The 17,544-nt window shown below is 37.7% G+C and overlaps 1 protein-coding gene across 4 annotated transcripts in view; it reads right to left on the bottom strand.

Moving 5' to 3' along the window:
* Positions 1–990: 990 nt before the first annotated feature.
* LOC111156388 (intraflagellar transport 81) overlaps positions 991–17,544 on the bottom strand; it is a 209,352-nt gene continuing 192,798 nt past the window's right edge. For 2 of the 4 annotated variants that reach the window (XM_022517230.1, XM_022517231.1), the window contains 5 exons: positions 14,172–14,258; positions 13,177–13,248; positions 13,005–13,094; positions 7,900–7,941; positions 999–1,710 (listed from right to left, as the gene is read on the bottom strand). In XM_022517230.1, the coding sequence (XP_022372938.1) occupies positions 1,528–1,710; positions 7,900–7,941; positions 13,005–13,094; positions 13,177–13,248; positions 14,172–14,258 (474 nt within the window). In that variant the 3' untranslated portion in view covers positions 999–1,527. Of the gene's footprint in view, positions 1,711–7,899; positions 7,946–13,004; positions 13,095–13,176; positions 13,249–14,171; positions 14,259–17,544 lie in introns of all 4 variants that reach the window. The other 2 variants (XM_022517232.1, XM_022517233.1) reach the window with 2 other exon arrangements.

Here is a 17,544-nt window from a genome sequence, read left to right as displayed (position 1 = left end):
CATAATAATAATAATATTAAAAGTCTTCTTTTTTTTCTTGAAATTTATTAAAAGAAAGTTTCTTTCCACACTTTCTTGGTAAGTTCTTCTTTGCTCTGATGGAGCTAATCTTTTCTTGCCATAGCTTCTAGAGTTACCAATACTCTCCCTGTTGGTAAGTTTATCCAATTACCAAGGAAGAAGCTTTCAAACATAAAGTAAGAGTAGAACACACTTGGAAACAAAAAGATCCAAAGTCATAATCAAGTTCGCATGTTTTGCATGGGGTAGAAACAACTTTCTTCACTGAAATGTTCTTTGCCTCTCACTGCCATCCCCAGGATAGCTACCGAGAATTACTAACCCAAGATGGACATGCTAATGATTTGAAATCGGAGTTTTTCAAATCTAAAGAGAAGACATTTTTTTAAAGAATTTTTTTTTTTTTTAAATTTTAGAGAGAGAGAGAAAGAGAAAGCAAGGACAGGGTAGAGGAGTGTACAGAGAGGAAGTTCCAAGAAGACTGTGCTGAGCGTGGAGCCTGATGCGGGGCTTGATCTCAGGACCCTGAGATCATGACCTGAGCTGAAACCAAGAGTCAGATACTTAATCAACTGCACCATCTAGACACCCTTAAAGGAAGACATTTTAAAAAGTATAATGAAACTGAAATGAAGTACAAGGTAGCATATGAATTTAGTATCTTTCTTTAAGGAATAATAAAAGAAATCTTCAAGTACCCTGTCCAAATGAAGCAGAAATCAGAAGCACTTTGGATGCTTGAATTTCACTTGGAATCCTACTGTAGCTTTTTACCACATGATAATTTCTATATTCTATGACTACTTTTTATATTTAAAATAAAAGTCCTCAAGACCTAAATACTATATTAGATTTTGGGTGAAAATAAGTGATAATCCTCAAATTTAATACAATATTATAACATGAATAGTTAAAAAAAATAATTTGACACAGCTATATAATTCAAAAATAAATAGTCATCATACATACGTACATCAAGTTTTATTTGCCTTTAAATAATTCAGACAGAACAAATATGTTATTCAAAATAGCAAATTTTCTTGAATTTTACAGAAGAAAGAGAAACTGAATTGAAACTGTAGGAATTGCTGAACTTCAGATAAATGTTTCTTCAAAACAAGAGATATTAGTTCCTAAAAGATTCCTCTAAAGTTAAAAAAAAGATTAAGAACATTAAGCCATCGGGTTATTACATTTTTAAAAAACTACACGCTTCTTAATGGACATATGTTTACATTTACAGAGAGTAAATTTAGTCTCCTGTCTCATAAAACTCCTAAGACACCGCTAATCTCTAAACTAAGCAAAACAATAAAAGCCGTTTTTCATATTAAAAAACTTTAAAACCTAAATCTACCTTAACATTACCTTCCAAGGCAACTTAATAGGAATGGTTAACCTGAAAACAGAATGTTGTACAAATCACTTTCCAGAAAAGAAATAAATTACGGGATTATGCTTATATCTAGTAGTATCAACTAAAACCCCACATGATGGCACACAGATTCAGAGCACCAGCCGGTCTTCCCCGCCCTCCTGAATTACCTGACCCATGGGAGTTTGGCTTTGTTGTTTCAGAAAGCACTGTTTCTTACATTCCATCAACTGCTCAAAATCACGCCACATTTTCGCTTGTTTCATATTTGGACCATGACTTTCTCGTACAGCTTTTTGTTTTTCTCGGAGTTTCTACCATAAAAAAAAAAAAAAAAAATCAAGAATGATTAAATCTCAGTTGCAGGGATTTACTTCTATTGCTATCATCAGAAGAACATGGTCTGCTTTTTGTACATCTAATGAGTAACAGTGAACTAAACCAGTTCTTCTGAGATGTATGAAAGCTAAGATGATAAAAGTTAAACTGATGAAAGATGCAGGAAGCTTGAAGTTAAAAAGAATAGAAAAATATAAAAGAAAGGGAGGGGAAAATAAAGGGAATCAGGAAAATGGAACAGTATCATGGTATGGGAAAAAGAATGCAGATTTTGCAGTCCGAAGACTTTTGTTTCAAACTTGGCTTTGTCACGAGCTGTAAGACAATTTCTCTGGACCTCACTTCTCTCAATTGTCAATTAAGGGTAATAAAAGGGGATAATGATATAAAATTATCTACCTTATAAGATTATTGTAATTATTTTTAAAGATTTTATTTATTTATTTGAGAGAGAGAACATGAGCAAGAGAGTGAGAGAAAGCATGAGCAGGGGGTAAGGCAGAGGGAGAAGCAGACTCCCTGCTGAGTAGGGCACCTGACTCAGGGCTCCATCCCAGGACCTGGGGATCATAACCTGAGCTGAAGGCAGTTGCTTAACCGACTGAGCCACCCAGGGGCCCCATAGGTTATTTTTTTACATGACATAATAGATCTGGAAATACTTGATAAACTACCATATGTTATACATTGTTATTATTATTAAATAGCATATTCTTTCCTGAATTTTTGTGTGCACTATGTGCACCCAAATAAATAAAATTGTATGCATATATTCTTCAGGAAGACGGTTTTGTGATTTTTAAAAAAGTACACTATTAAATAAGCCATATCCTTATCAGAGTTGTTTTTATTTTTATTTATTTTTAAGTAGGCTCCATGCCCAGCGTGGGGCTTGAACTCACAGCCCTGAGATTCAGAGTCTCATGCTCTACCAACCAAGTCAGCCAGGTGCCCCCAGAATTACTTTTGTTACTAATAGCCTACGTGATTCCATCTGTCAAAACTGTTCTACTCACAGACTCTAAAATTATAAACAGGAATAAGAAAATGTCTCATTGAATTATAAAAATATACTTTGGTCCTGTATTAGGGCAAATTCAGAAAGGGTGACTGAAAAGAGGCATAGCAGAAAGTCAGAGATAATGAGAGGAAGGAAGAAAGAGGGAAAGGAAGGCAGGTGGGTAGTCAGGGGAAAACAAAGATGATGAGAGTACACACATCAGGAAACAGTGTGACAGAAATGTACACAGTAACACTGAGTGTGAGAAATCACCAAGGACAGAAAAATAAGCAAAGACACGGAAGCAGGTCACACAGAAATGTCCCCATCCTTTCCTCTATTGTATACGGTTCATCTAATAGTTGATCTAAGGACACAGATGAGAAGGCTCGTCCTTGGTACTTGCCCAAATAAGAGGCTAAACTAAGCTTAGGACCAGATTCAAAACTGCCCTCCTCAGCCATGGCTAATGAAAGCAAAGTTAACAGCAAACAGCAACAGGAAACAATGCAGAATTAAGAAAATACAGGTGCCTCGGCGGCTCAGTGGGTTAAGCCTCTGCCTTCGGCTTAGGTCATGATCTCAGGGTCCTGGGATTGAGTCCTGCAGGGCTCTCTGCTCAGCGGGGAGCCTGCTTCCCACCCCACCCCCCACCCCCGCCTGCCTCTCTGCCTACTTGTGATCTCTGTCAAATAAATAAATAAAATCTTTAAAAAAAATAGAATTTAGGGGTTACTGGGTGGCTCAGTCAGTTAAGTGCTTGCCTTCAGCCCAGGTCATGATCCCAGGGGCCTACTGATTGAGCCCCCATGTAGGGGCTCCCTGCTTATCAGGGATTCTGCTTCTGCCCCTTCCCCTTGCTTGTGCTTGCGCCCAGGCTTTCTTTCTCTCAAAAACAAATAAAATATAAACAAAAAGAAAACAGAATTTAAATGTAACTAGCAAAGTTTTGACACAATACCTGGAATGCAAATACATCTATTTAAGTCTGTGTTACCAAAAAAAAAAAAAAAAAAAAAAAAAAAAAGAGTAAGAAAGGCGAACCAAGAAACAGACTCTGAACTGTAGAGAACAAACTGGTGGTTACCAGAAGGGAGGGGGGTGGGAGGATGGGCTGAATAGTTGATGCGGAGTAAGGAGGGCACTTGTGAAGAGCACTGGGTGTTGTATGGAAGTGTTGAATCACTACTGTCCACCTGAAACTAATATTACACCATATGTTAACTAACTGGAATTTAAACAAAAACTTAAAAACAGGGATGCCTGGGTGGCTCAGTTGGTCAAGCATCTGCCTTCAGCTCAGGTCATGATTTCTGGGAGCATTGGGCTCCCTGCTCAGCGGGAAGCCTGCTTCTCCCTCTTCCTCTCCCTTTTTTCACTGCTTGTGCTCCCTCTCTTGCTGTGTCTCTCTCTGTCAAATAAGTAAAATCTTAAAAAAAAACAAACCTTAAAAATAAATTATCTTAAAACAAACATTTTTATCTTCATGAACTAAAACAAAAGTAGTAAGACAGATCCAGAATTTTAAGAGTTCTTAGCATGATTTTAAGATTAAGGTACTACTTAACTATAAATTTTCTTATATCACTGGAATAATTTCCTTGTCAAAAATCCTAACAACCTATAAGTTATTTAAAGAAACTGAAGACTGCATGTGGGCACTGTCTGTGTGAGCAATATTGAATTTAATGTGCTTCATAACCGTGTGTGTTTGAAACCTTTAACTTTTTGTATACAACCGCCTTAGTATATAATTTATTTATTTATTTTTTTAAAGATTGAGTTATTTGACAGACAGAGATCACAAGTAGGCAGAGAGGCAGGCAGAGAGAGAGAGAGGAAGGGAAGCAGGCTCTCTGCTGAGCAGAGAGCCCGATGTGGGGCTCGATCCCAGGACCCTGAGACCATGACCTGAGCCGAAGGCAGAGGCCCAACCCACTGAGCCACCCAGGCGCCCCTATATAATTTATTTTTAATGTTACTGTGACTTGATACAGATTTATTTTGTTGATAGTTACAATGTAGAAGAATACTTGTCACAGATTTCAGGATTCTTTAAAGGGGAGGTGATATAGTGGGGGTGAGGAGAGTTGTAACCTTCAGCACAGTACTCCACAGTACTTAGGAAAGCAAATTCTAGTGTATGGTAGTGTGAACTGCAGCACTATAGGCTGGTTTAATTCCAGAAAGCAGGTTGGCCTGAGGAGGTCTATGGATGTCCAGTCTATGCTGGTTTGGAAGACTTAGGCTATCATCACTTTTAAAGGCTAGGTTTGGTGTTTTCCTTAAAAATTTAGATCTACTCTATCTCACTGGTATGTGGAATTAAAACAGCGGATCACAGGGGAAGAGAGGAAAAAATAAAATATGAAACCAGAGAGGGAGACAAACCATAAGAGACTCCCCCCCCACCCCACCCCCCGGTCAAGAGACTCATAATCATGGGAAACAAACTGAGGGTTGCTGGAAGGGAGAGGTAGGGGGATGGGTAATTGGGTGTTGAACATTAAGGAGGGCACATGATGTAATGAGCCCTGAGTGTTATGTAAGACTGATGAATCACTGACCTCCACCTCTGAAACCAATAATATACTATATGTTAATTGATTTTAATTTTAAAAAATGAAAAAAAAAAGAAAGAGCATTTGGAAAGAAAAAAAATTAGATCTACTCTAGGAATGAGAGGACTGAGGAACTTTGTTTCTTAAATGATACAGACTGACGATTGGGGCATGAGCTGATCAATGTCTCCTTTTGCCAAAATATACTTGTCAGAGTGCTGTTACCTTTTTGCAAAGACCCTGCAATAAAACACCACCCTGGAAGGTGAAAGAATAATCTTTATTTAGATTTAGCAACTACATTTGGGTCTTTAAAAGGATTCAGATTTGATAAATATTTCTCTACACAAAGCATCCATCCACATACTTTTCAAAATAAAATAGAGAAATGTTTTCATATGAAAAAATACATTACCTAACATATGAAATGTTTAGAGGAAAGCAAATTATTGACAATCATACTAAATCCTAAAACCCAAAAATCTCTATGAATGCTTACAACTTGATTCAAATATGTGTTTTCAAGCATGAACTTAGTTCTTTTTTTCCTTTCGAGTATGGCATGTCATCCCATAAAGGGAAGAGGGTGCACAGAACACACAATTTCTCTACTAGAATGGAGGAAATCAGCTTTAAGGTTTCCTTTCTTTTTTTTTTTTTTTTTGATTTTACTTATTTATTGACTTACTTACTTACTTATTTGAGAGAGAGTGAGGGAGAGAGAGCACAAGGAAGGGGAAGGGTGGCGGGAGGGGGAGGAGTAGGCTCTCTGCTGAGCAGGGAGCCCAATGCGGGGCTTGATTGCAGTACCCCGGGATCATGACCTGACCTGAAGGCAGATGCTTAACTGACTGGTCATGAGTGTAATAACGAAGGTGGGTGATGGTTACACATGAATTCATTACATTATTTACTTATAAAGCTTGAAATTTTCTATACTAAATGTCTTTATACATTATTTAGTTTTTAAGAGTCTTTTTCAAAACACTTTATGAAAGTGTACTTAATAATGATGCCATTGTTGGGCACCTGCTCAGCAGGGAGTCTGCTTCTCCCTCTCCCTCTGCCTTTCCCTCTCCCCCTGCTCGTATTCTCTCGCTCACTCTCCCAAAAAAGTAAATAAAATCTTTGAAAAAAAAAGTCATGCCATTGTTTTCCATACAATTTTTTCCCTGAAGTTTAACTTTAGAATATTACTTACAGGTTTATGGGAGCTATTACAGCACGTATGTAAAAGCATACATACATACATGTATGTTTTTAATAATAATTCAAATTAGAAAATGTAAATAAAGGGGCTCTTGGGTGGCGCAGTTGGTTGAGCAACTGACTCTTAGTTTTGCTCAGGCTGTGATCTCAGGGTCATGTGATTGAGCCCCACATCAGGCTCTGTACTCAGCATAGAGTCTGTTTTAAGATTCTTTCTTCCTCTCTCGCTGTGCCTCTCCCACAAAAAAATAAAACTTAAAAAAAAAAAAAAAAGGGGAGGAGTGTTTGCGTGGTTGGTTGGGCACCCAGCTGTTGATTTCAGCTCAAGTCGTGATCTCAGGGTTACAAACTTCAGCCCCACATTGGGCTCCATGCTGAATGTGGAGCATGCTTAAAATTCTCTCTCTCTCTCCCTCTCCCTCTGCCCCTCCCCCCCATTTGCACTCTCTCTCAAAAAACTTTTTTTTTTTAAAGATTTTATTTATTTATTTGACGGACAGAGATCACAAGTAGGCAGAGATGCAGGCAGAGAGAGAGAGGAGGAAACAGGCTCCCTGCTGAGCAGAGCGCCTGATGCGGGGCTCGATCCCAGGATCCTGGGATCATGACCCGAGCCGAAGGCAGAGGCTTTTAACCCACTGAGCCACCCAGGTGCCCCTCAAAAAACATTAAAAAAAAAAAAAGAAAATGTAAATAAGGACACTGGCCCTGAGTTGTTGATAAATTCAGATCTTTAAAAAAAACAAAAAAAACAATGACAGAACTGGTGTCTTTAAAATGATTGTCCAAATGTGTTGCTTTATGAAGCCAGTTAAAATAATCAGTGAATTGGGTCACTGAAGCCCTGATGTTCAAGACCTTTACTATCTACCACCTCTTCTACTAGGAATGGCTCAGAGAACTGGAAAATAAGATTAATCACATAAGCATATGCCTGCTTTCGTGAGACTGGCAGGGAAGGAGCTGAATATGAAAAGGAAGGTTTTTTGATGAATCAGTGCTTGTAAAGGTCATGGAACAGTGTCCAGTTAATAGTAATTAGCTTTGTGTTTATTAAATAAATGAACTTGTACTTATCTAATAAAGAGATACCTGAGAATTATCTGAAAACTTGTAGTTCATTAAATGTGGCAGTTTTGTTTCTTATTCAGAAACTTCTCATAAACTCCTCCCTAAACAAAACTAGATTTTTCTCCAAAAATCCATGTCCCTTCACTTTTATATGCACACACACATAAATTTCTAAAGAAGAGTCTTCATCTTTGCAAGAGATTAAGATCCAATTTCCCTTTGAAAACTGTACTATAACCCTTTAAAAAGAATGACAATGTCAAAACCACATACTGAAAGCCTGAATTAGACACAATTAAAAAAAATAAATAATACATTCTTACCTTTCCAAGGTTTTCCTGTTCAGCAATATTTTTTGTATACTGCTCCCTAGGGGATAAACATAATGATTTAGTTTCAATTTACCTCAGTTGATTTGATCATGCAACTAAATTATAAATTAACTTGTCAATCTAAATATATTAGACAATATAGATAGGTTAGAGTACTGGAATCAGAATGAAAATCATTACACTCTCTTTCCCCATCTTTAGTCAGTTCTTCTAGTAAATAGTAATTTATGGGGAAAAACCCACAAACCACTGCATAAGAAATTAAGAGAACTAAAATGTTAAGTACTATTTCTGGTTAATTTACACTTAAAACAATGGTAACACTCTTGCTTAAGCCACATTTTATTTTTTTTTTTATTATTTTTTAAAGTTTTAATTTATTTAGGTAATCTCATCACCCAATGTGGGGCTCAAACTCAGCTCAGAGATAGAGTTGCATGCTTTTCTGAGTATGCCAGCCAGGCACCCTAGTCACACTTTATTTTTGAAGAGGTTTGTAGAAAGGAGAAAGGATAAACATTTTAAATAAACATTAAATAACATATAATCCTGCAATGTTACTTCTAGGCAGTCATCCTAAAGAAAAACTCTCAGAACTTTAGATAAACGTAAAGACTATTTACTTCACCATTGCTTTTAATAGTGAAGATCTGCAAACAGAGTTAGATGTCAATAGATGGGGAAATATTTAAATAAATTATGGCACATCCATTCAAAGGAATAATACAGAGTTATAAAAAGGAGGGAGTAGATCTATAAATACTGAAATAGAATTTTTAAAAACAATTTTTAAAGATTTTTATTTATTTATTTGACAGATAGATCACAAGTAGGCAGAGAGGCAGGAAGAGAGAGAGGAGGAAGCAGGTTCCCTGCTGAGCAGAAAGCCTGACTCAGGGCTTGATCCCAGGACCCTGGGATCAGGGCCCAAGCCGAAGGCAGAGGCCTTAACCCACTGAGCCACCCAGGCGCCCTGAAATAGAATTTTAGACATATAATTAAGAGAAAAACTGTATATGTAGTTTAACCTGATTTTTGTATGCACACACACATAAAATTTTCCCATGCACTTGTTAACACACACACATGCAAATGCATGGGAAAAGAATATGGAGTAATTATACACCAAAATATTTTTATTTTTAAAAATATTTTATTTACTTGAGAGAGATACAGAGTACATGTGGGGGTAGAAGCAGACAGAGAGGGATGAGCAGACTCTCTGCTGAGCATGAAGCCCTGCATGGGGCTTGATCTCACAACCCTGAGATCATGACCTGAGCCAAAATCGAGAGTCAGATGCTCAACTGACTGAACCACCCAGGTGCTCCTACATGAAAATATTAACAATAGGCATTTCTGAGGCATGGAATGTGGGCAACATTCAGTTTTTGTGTACTATACTTCATAATGGTTACTATTGTGTTTATAAGTATTTCTTTCATAAACTAAAAAACCTGTAATTTTCAAATAAAAATTAAAAAAACAAATAACATTGCACTGTTTTTAAACAAAAGTATAATTATACATATATATTATATTTTATGATTTAAAATTTTTTTTTAAGTAGTCTCCACACACAATGTAGGGCTGAAACCTATAACTCCAAGATCAAGACTCATGCACTCTACCAACTGAACCAGCCAGGTGCCCCAAAAGTATAATTATATTGTAATACTCCACAAAACAAAAAGTGATATATAAAGTGTTAAGGACAAAGGTCGAAGCATGAGGACAAAGGGACCAATGACAAAGAAGATACAAGAGACTTTAGACCTCAAATCTAAACAGAAAAAGACAGTGTTTCTGTATAAAGCTACATTGTAGTAAGTAAGAAGTTAAATAACACATAACTGGAAATCTAAGAACTCATAAACCACAAAGAGAAATTCCAGCAGCTTAAAAGAAGGAAGATCTGCATTCATGCAAAAAGAGAGGTAAATGTGACTAGACTGGAGCGATGTGGGAATCAAAAGTACCCCTAGTCCTTGGGATGCCTGAGTGGCTCAGTTGATTAAGCGCCTGACTCTTGGTTTTGGCTGAAGTCATTACCTCGGGGTCCTGGGATCCAGCACTGCAAGGGTCCCCGTGCTCATGTGGAGTCTGCTTGAGGCTTTCTCTCCCTCTCCCCCTCTCCCTGCCCCCACTCTCTCTCATATAAACCAATAAATATAAAAAAAATACTCAAAGTCCTTATAGAGCTGAATTGAAGGCAGAATTTAGATATGGAAATGAGGGTGGAAAAGAATAAACACAATCTTGAGGAAACTTTATTTTGACTTTAAAATTTATGAGGCACTAAGTCAACCTGTTTAACTTTCTAGCTCTCCAGTGAAAAATAGCTAGGAGAATATAAATGATATATTCTTTAAAAAAAAATAAGTTCAGATAGATGTATGTATGTATGTATTGGAGGGGGGGTGGGGAAGAGAGAGAGACTCTTAAGCAGGCTCCTGGGGCTTGATCTCACAACCCTGAGATCATGACCTGAACCAAAATCAAGAGTCGGCAGCTTAACTTGCTGAGCAACCCAGACACCCCAAGTTTGGATAGCTTTAAATAATTCATTTATTACCCTAGAACTGCGAAATGTCCAAACTGTTTTAGAATTTCCATCTATATTTATTGGGTTTTTTAAAAAGATTTTTATTTATTTGACAGACATATCACAAGAAGGCAGAAAGGCAGGCAGAAAGGGTGGGGGAAAGCAGGCTCCCTGCTGAGCAGAGAGCCCGATGGGGGGCTCGATCTCAGGACCCCGAGATCATGACTTGAGCAGAAGGCAGAGGCTTAACCCACTGAGCTACCCAGGCGCCCTAGAATTTCCATCTGTATTTAATCAAGACATCTTAAGGCTCATGTTCTTTTACCATATAACGCTAATGTGTAATTTTAAAATTTATTTGATGAATTCATTCAAGAAATAATTATGGAGCACCTGTTATGTACCAAGCATGCCCTGGGGTTTCAGGAAGAAAACAAGACAGAGTCCTTGTCCTCTAGGAGTTCATACTATGTAATTTCTAAAACACTGCTACATGCATTATATTTAACTTGATCTTCGGTGGTATAAATTGTTTTCCTTATTTTATAGGTGAAGAAATGATTTGCCCAAGGTCACAAAACTCAGAACTGGAAAAAACGGGCTAGAAAGAAATTTTATGAGTCCCTCTTTAGTACTTCAAAATAAAACATCCTGCCTCTTTAAATAAAAATTTGCAATCTTTCAAAGTCATGCTAATTCCTTAGACCATTGGTCTTACTTGAAAGTATCATAAAAGTAGAAAATGGGATAATAATAAAAATATTGTGTCTATAATAATAATAATATTTTAAATACATATCAATGAATTTAGAGTACAATTAACTCCATTTTATTCATAATATTCCTAGGTACTACTCTAGCCAGGGAAAAATATCTTTTCTATAGGAAAACAAAGGAATGGTACAGCTTTATGATGATTTTTAAAATGATGAAGAAGAGTATCTGGCCAGAAAACCAATAGTTCAGGGGCAATATTACCTTCTTTACTACTTATACTGTAACTTTGGAAGAAATGAAAATTAATTTCTACAACTTTTTTTTTAAGGATAAATGTAATTTCTCACATTTGTAAAATATTACCACTGACCATACAGATTTATTTGAGCAAAGGTTACATTCAATGAAAGAATGTGAATAAGTACATTTAATATGTTTAATATGTCAGAGTATTAGAAGAAAAATTGTTCTATTTATAGGACATGTTCAGTCTGGCTTGCATTCCAGTGCATTATATACTTAAAAAATTAGACTCTGCAACATTCCATTTATTAGATTTCCTTTTTGTAACATTAATGTAAATGCCACTAAAAATCTCAAGTACAATCTAGAATAAATGTGAATCTGTTTTGAGCTCTTACTGGATGGTAAAAGTGAAACATCTGAATTGTGGTAAGGGGCAAAGAAAGCTTATCTTATTCAATTACTGCATTTTGTCACAACTAGCAATTCAAACATAAATGCATTTTTTTTCAGGCAGCATTTGATTTATTACTGTATGCTGTAATCTTGGATTACCAAAAAATCACCATATAAGGACTGGTGGTATTTACACACCCTTCCTTGTTTTGAAGGCTGGCACACTGCAAACACACAGCTTCTAGCTGAAACACACTCACACATGACACAATGAGCAGGCAGATGACTAGAGTCCAGGCCATGTGGGACTTTAAAAATAGGCCAATCTTAGTGCTTATAAAAAAGGAACCATGAAATTATATGTATTTCTGGGGAGGAGAGAATGGGGAGTTACTGTTTAATGATTACAAGAGTTTCTGATCGGAGTGAGGAAAAAGGGTTGGAATTATATATACTAGTGATTGCTGCACAACATTGTGAATGTCAATGCAACTGAATTATACACTTAAAACTGGTAAAAATGGCAAATTTTATGTTATATGGGGTTTTTATGCCATGATTAAAAAAAAAAAAGTAAGCAAGCCAGCAAGAAAATTATGTGTATTTCTACTTAGTAGGGCTGGACTATCTGGAAGATGTTTAACAAGATTTAATCCTAAGCAATATCTTAGTATCTGCTTATTTAAGTACTTGCAATCTTAGTAGTTTAGCAACTCCATCTTGTTTATAAAACTTCTAAAGGTGACAGCCATAAAACAACGAAATCTTGCCATTTGTAACAACATAGATGGAGGTAGAGAGTATAACACTAAGTGAAATAAGCCAGTCAGAGAAAGACAAATATCATTTGATTTCACTCATATGTGGAATTTAAGAAACAAATGAACAAAGGGGAAAAAAAGAGAGAGAGAGAGAGACAAACCAAGAAACAGACTCTTAACTATAAAGAACACACGGACGGTTACCATAGGGGAAGCACGTGGAGGGATGGGTGAAATAGGTAATGGGGATTAAGAGTATACCTATCATGACGAGCACTGAGTAATGTATAAAATTGCTGAATCACTGGATTGTATACCTGAAACTAAATGAACACTGTATATTAACTATTCCGGAATTTAAATAAAAAATTTAGTAAAAAAATCTTCTATAGAGGAAAACATGAAGTAACTCAATATAGAAACAACAAAATTACTTGCCTAATTGCCTTTCTTTTTTCTTGCTGATCAGAAGAGACATAGGCTTTCATCTCATCGGTAGCTCGACGAAGCTGTATTTCTAGGTTCTAAGTGGAAAGACCAAGTGTTTGGTTAAGTCCTTGATACAGAAAGATCTCAGAAAGTTTTTGGTCCATCTTCTTTGTTTACCTTAATCATACAATTTGTGTAATGGTATCTACTTTCTTCTTGAAGACATTCTTCACGGAGTCCCCTGACTTCCTGCAATATATAATTTTAAATGGGCAACATTATTGAAAGAATAATAATCAAACACAGAGAGGATAACTTTAAATGTACAACAAAACACCATCAGTGTAATTTCTTCGTGATTACAACTTTGTTTACCATAACAGACTAGATTGCAATCTTTTCTAGAGACTATTCATATCACTCTAAAACCTACAGATTCAGTTATTCACTTATTAAGTACCTTCTGCGTGCCCAACTCTGTGCTAGGTGCTGGGGACACAGCAGTGAACGAGACTACAGATTCCTGCTCTCATTCAAATAGAGAAAACAGACATAAGTGTGATCAGAGAAGACCTCTAGGAAGAAGTAACGTTTAGGCTACCTGATGATAAAAAGGAGAGATTCAAGGCAAAGAGTTGGAAGCAAAGTGTCCCAGAGGGAGAAGAGCACAAACAAAAGCCAGGAGGTGAAAACAAGCTTGGCCTGTTTGATGTACAAGAAGGTGGCCAGTGTGGCTGCGGCCGTGTGGATGAGGAGCAGAGCACATGGACATGAAGTTTAAGAGGCAGGTGGGCTTTGTAGACCATAGTTTGGAAGTTAGATTTCAAGTGCAATGGGAAGACAGTGAAGGGTGGCCTAAGTTTTCTAGAGGTTTCTTTGGCTCTCTATGGAGGAAAAAACCTCAGGAAGGAGAGGGTGGAAGTGGGAGAGCAGGTCTGGGTTATTGTGGGACTCCAGGAGCTGCATGATGAGGGCCTGGAGTTTGGTGGGTGTGGTACAGAGAATTCAGTATATACATATCGAGTCTGAAGAAATAAAAGATCTCTGGAGCTTAGGAGACTGGCTCAAGGGATGAGGGTCCAGATTTGGGAAACTTTTGATGTTGATGTAATGAAAACATTCATGCATAGGCAGTTTATGCCAAATTGTTAAGATAAAAACCATCTTCTTACCTGTTCTAATTTGGATCGATTGCTTTCGAGGCCTGCTGCACAGCTATCATACTGGGATTTCTTTTCATCACACTCCTGGGTAAGTTCCTAGTATGAAAGGATAAATGACTGAATAAGTGAAAAACAAAGGCCGAAAATGTGGCTCTGAAACAATGCATGCCCTTGTCGGTCTTGTAACTTAACTCTAAGCTTCTTGGCATACTTAAGAGTTATTTATACAACGATCAGACATTTGAGAATTATGACAGATGAAGGTGCTGATAAAAATAATAACTACCATGTATTGAGCTGTGTGCCAGGCTCTTTATTAGGAGCTGGGGATATAATGGTGAGCAAAACAGCCAAAATCCTTCCCCTAAAGTATGTTCAGACAAGTAAACAACTGTGATGGCAAATGTTAAGTGTTATAGGAGAACGTGGGGCTCTCACAGGCCCTACCCCAGGCTTGGAGATTGGCAGGGACAGAGGAACTGATATCTAAGGTTAGGGATGAAGGGTTAGTACAAGAGTTAGGGAGAAGGTGAACAAGGGAGGAGAATGTTCAAGAAAAAAGAACACAGTGTATGAAGTCTTGGGAGGCAGAAAGAAGAAGAATTTAGGATGAACAAGTAGTTTATTATACTGGAGTATGTCTGGAAAGTGGGAGAAGACATGGAAGTCTTCGGCTGGGGCTGGGTCAGAAATTTGGAAACCATGGTAGGGCTTCTGAGCTTTACCTTTGGTAATAATTCAATCTCACCACAACACCCTGAGGTGGGTATTAATATCCTGACACCATGCTGGGAGTAAGTTCATGGAGGCCAAGTATCTTGCCAAAGATTATACTGCTGAAAAGGGGTGTCAGAATTTGAATTCAGACTGTTTGAGTTGTTTCAAACTTTCTTCTAATATAATATTTTGGATTAGATAACTTGAAAATCTTCTATTAATACTTAGAAATGTTAAAAATATCTGCAAATGCTTGATAAGGCGGAGCAAACATCTTTTCAAACCGAAAGCTGAAATGAACTTCTCAAGGAAGCAAGAGGAATTACCAGGGCCAAAAACAAAGGGTGATACCCTGAGCCTGCCCTTGGTGAAGGAAGCTCGGAGCAGGCAGTCTTGGTAATGGAGGGATTCTAATATTCAGGCAGGGCAGAAGACAGAGTGGAAAGTTAGAACTGAGAACCCCATAGAATCCAAGCTGTTTTTCAGCCTGAACGTAAAGGGTTAACACTAGGCCTGGACTGAAGCAAGCCAGCCTTAGAATGACCTTGGTTTCACACAGTAGTTTCCAGTGGGAACTGGGAACCTGCCAGTTAACATAAATGGGTAGTGCTGTGTGTGCTTCCTTTGTTGTGTGGGACTGCATCTGGTTTGGGGTGACAAGCACAGTAGAATAAAACTGGCAGGGGGCTCTATGCAGAGAACATATACTGAAACTGGAACGATACAAGAAGGTTAGCATGGCTCCTGCACAAGGCTGACACGCAAATTCGTGAAGCATTCCATATTTAAAAAACAAAAGGAAACTGGTGGGAGCTCTCTCCTGGGCCCAGACCTAGTTTGTGGTGACATGGTTAAATGTACTAAGAAGGTCAGAATCATCGGTAAACATGGGCTCTGCAATGGTGCCTCCCTCAGGAAACTGGTGAGGACGGAAATAAGCCAGCATGCCAAATACTTGTTCCTTCTGTGGCAAAACCAAGACAAAAAGAAAAGCGCTGGGGATCTGGCACCATGGTTCCCACAAGAAAACTGTAGTGGGTGGGGCCGGGACCGACAGCACTGCTTCTGGCTTCACAGGAGCGTCTGAAGGAATTGAAAGACGGTCAGTAGACGCTCCATCATTTGAAACGCTGCTGGCCTATGATAAATGGTTTAACTGATGCATCAAAATTTCTTTGGTTTGTGGTTAAATTTGTTAATTAGATGTTCTGATTTTCATTGCATTAATCTTGCTTTCTCAAAAGAGGCTTGGAAATGAAAATCCTTCTAATTTTTATTGGAAAAGGAAACTGATGGTAAAAAGGAGCTATGACTTTTCTGTATCAAAGGGACCTACAGATACTTGAGGCTCTCATGGGTGACAGTCATACACACCCTAAATGGTAGAAAGGATAACAGAGGCTGTGGCTGCTGGGCCTCTCAATGACATGAAGACACCATAGTAGATGACAGCCTTTTTTTTGGTCTGTGAGTCTGAGGCTAAACTACTCAGTAAATGCACCTGTGGTGCTACAGAGGCAGCTGGAGGAAAGGGGCCTGTCCTCAGGCAGGTTTGGGTTTGACTTTACCCTTACCTACACGAACTGCTAAGCTGAGATATTAATTCAAAATTAGCTCTAAGCTTGTGATATTCCTAAAACACCTGGCACAGCCAACTGCAAAGCCACTCTGGAGGGACACACCCTCCATCCATCCCATGCTGGGATTCAAAAGACAAAACCGTACTAAAGATAAGCTTAGGATCCAAAAATATAAACATACATGGGAACAATCAATCTTTATGAATGAAGATGAGAAGATCTAAAGAAAAAAAGAAAAAAAAAACACCAGCAGGTCACCACCTCCAGGAACTTTGATTAGTAGAAATAAACCCATTAAATAAATATGCTTGAGGGACGCCTGGGTAGCTCAGTAGGTTAAAGCCTCTGCCTTCGGCTCACAGCGGGCTCCCTGCTTGGTGGGGATCCTGCTTCCTCCCCCAACCTGCCTGCCTCTCTGCCTACTTGTGATCTCTCTCTGTCAAATAAATAAATAAAATCTTTAAGAAGACAAACAAATATGCTTGAAATAAAGTTATAAAGCAGGAACTGAAAACAAAAGATTTTTGAAAGTACAGTGAGTAAAAAGAGAAAAACATGAAAAAAGTCATTGAAATAAAAAATTAAATGGCATAAACATAAGAATAGGCACAGCTCAGAAGATAAAAAGAGATGAAGAAATTATTTAAAATTAATTGCAGAGACACAAAAAGATAAAAATATGAAGTCAAAGTCATGCAACAGGGGACAGATAGCCCCTGTTATCCCCATAGGGACGTGATAAGTATGCCAAACATGCATTTAATAGCAGTCGCTGGAGAACAGACTAAAAAGAACAGGGGAGAGAATATTTGAAGACATCATGTGGAATTTCCCTGGAATTAATGGAAGGCAAAAAGCACAGATTTCAGCACAGCAAATAAAACTAAATCTGTATTTAGATTGTGGTAGTGACTTTGGACAACACCAAAGACAAGGAAAAAAATAGTACAACCAATTATAGGGTAGATATTACCAATATCTTAAATGATAATTAAACTTATAGCAGAACTTTCAACACAAGAGAAACCAGAAAGCAATGAGCAAGCCATTATTTAAAGGAAAAAATGATGGTTTTCTTATAGTAA

This window comes from Enhydra lutris, unplaced genomic scaffold (genome assembly GCF_002288905.1).
Source record: "Enhydra lutris kenyoni isolate GAN:26980312 unplaced genomic scaffold, ASM228890v2 scaffoldscaffold46, whole genome shotgun sequence".
Lineage (NCBI taxonomy): Eukaryota > Metazoa > Chordata > Mammalia > Carnivora > Mustelidae > Enhydra > Enhydra lutris.
The sequence above is the reverse complement of the archived record's forward strand: the minus strand, read 5'-3'. Positions and strand labels throughout refer to the sequence as shown.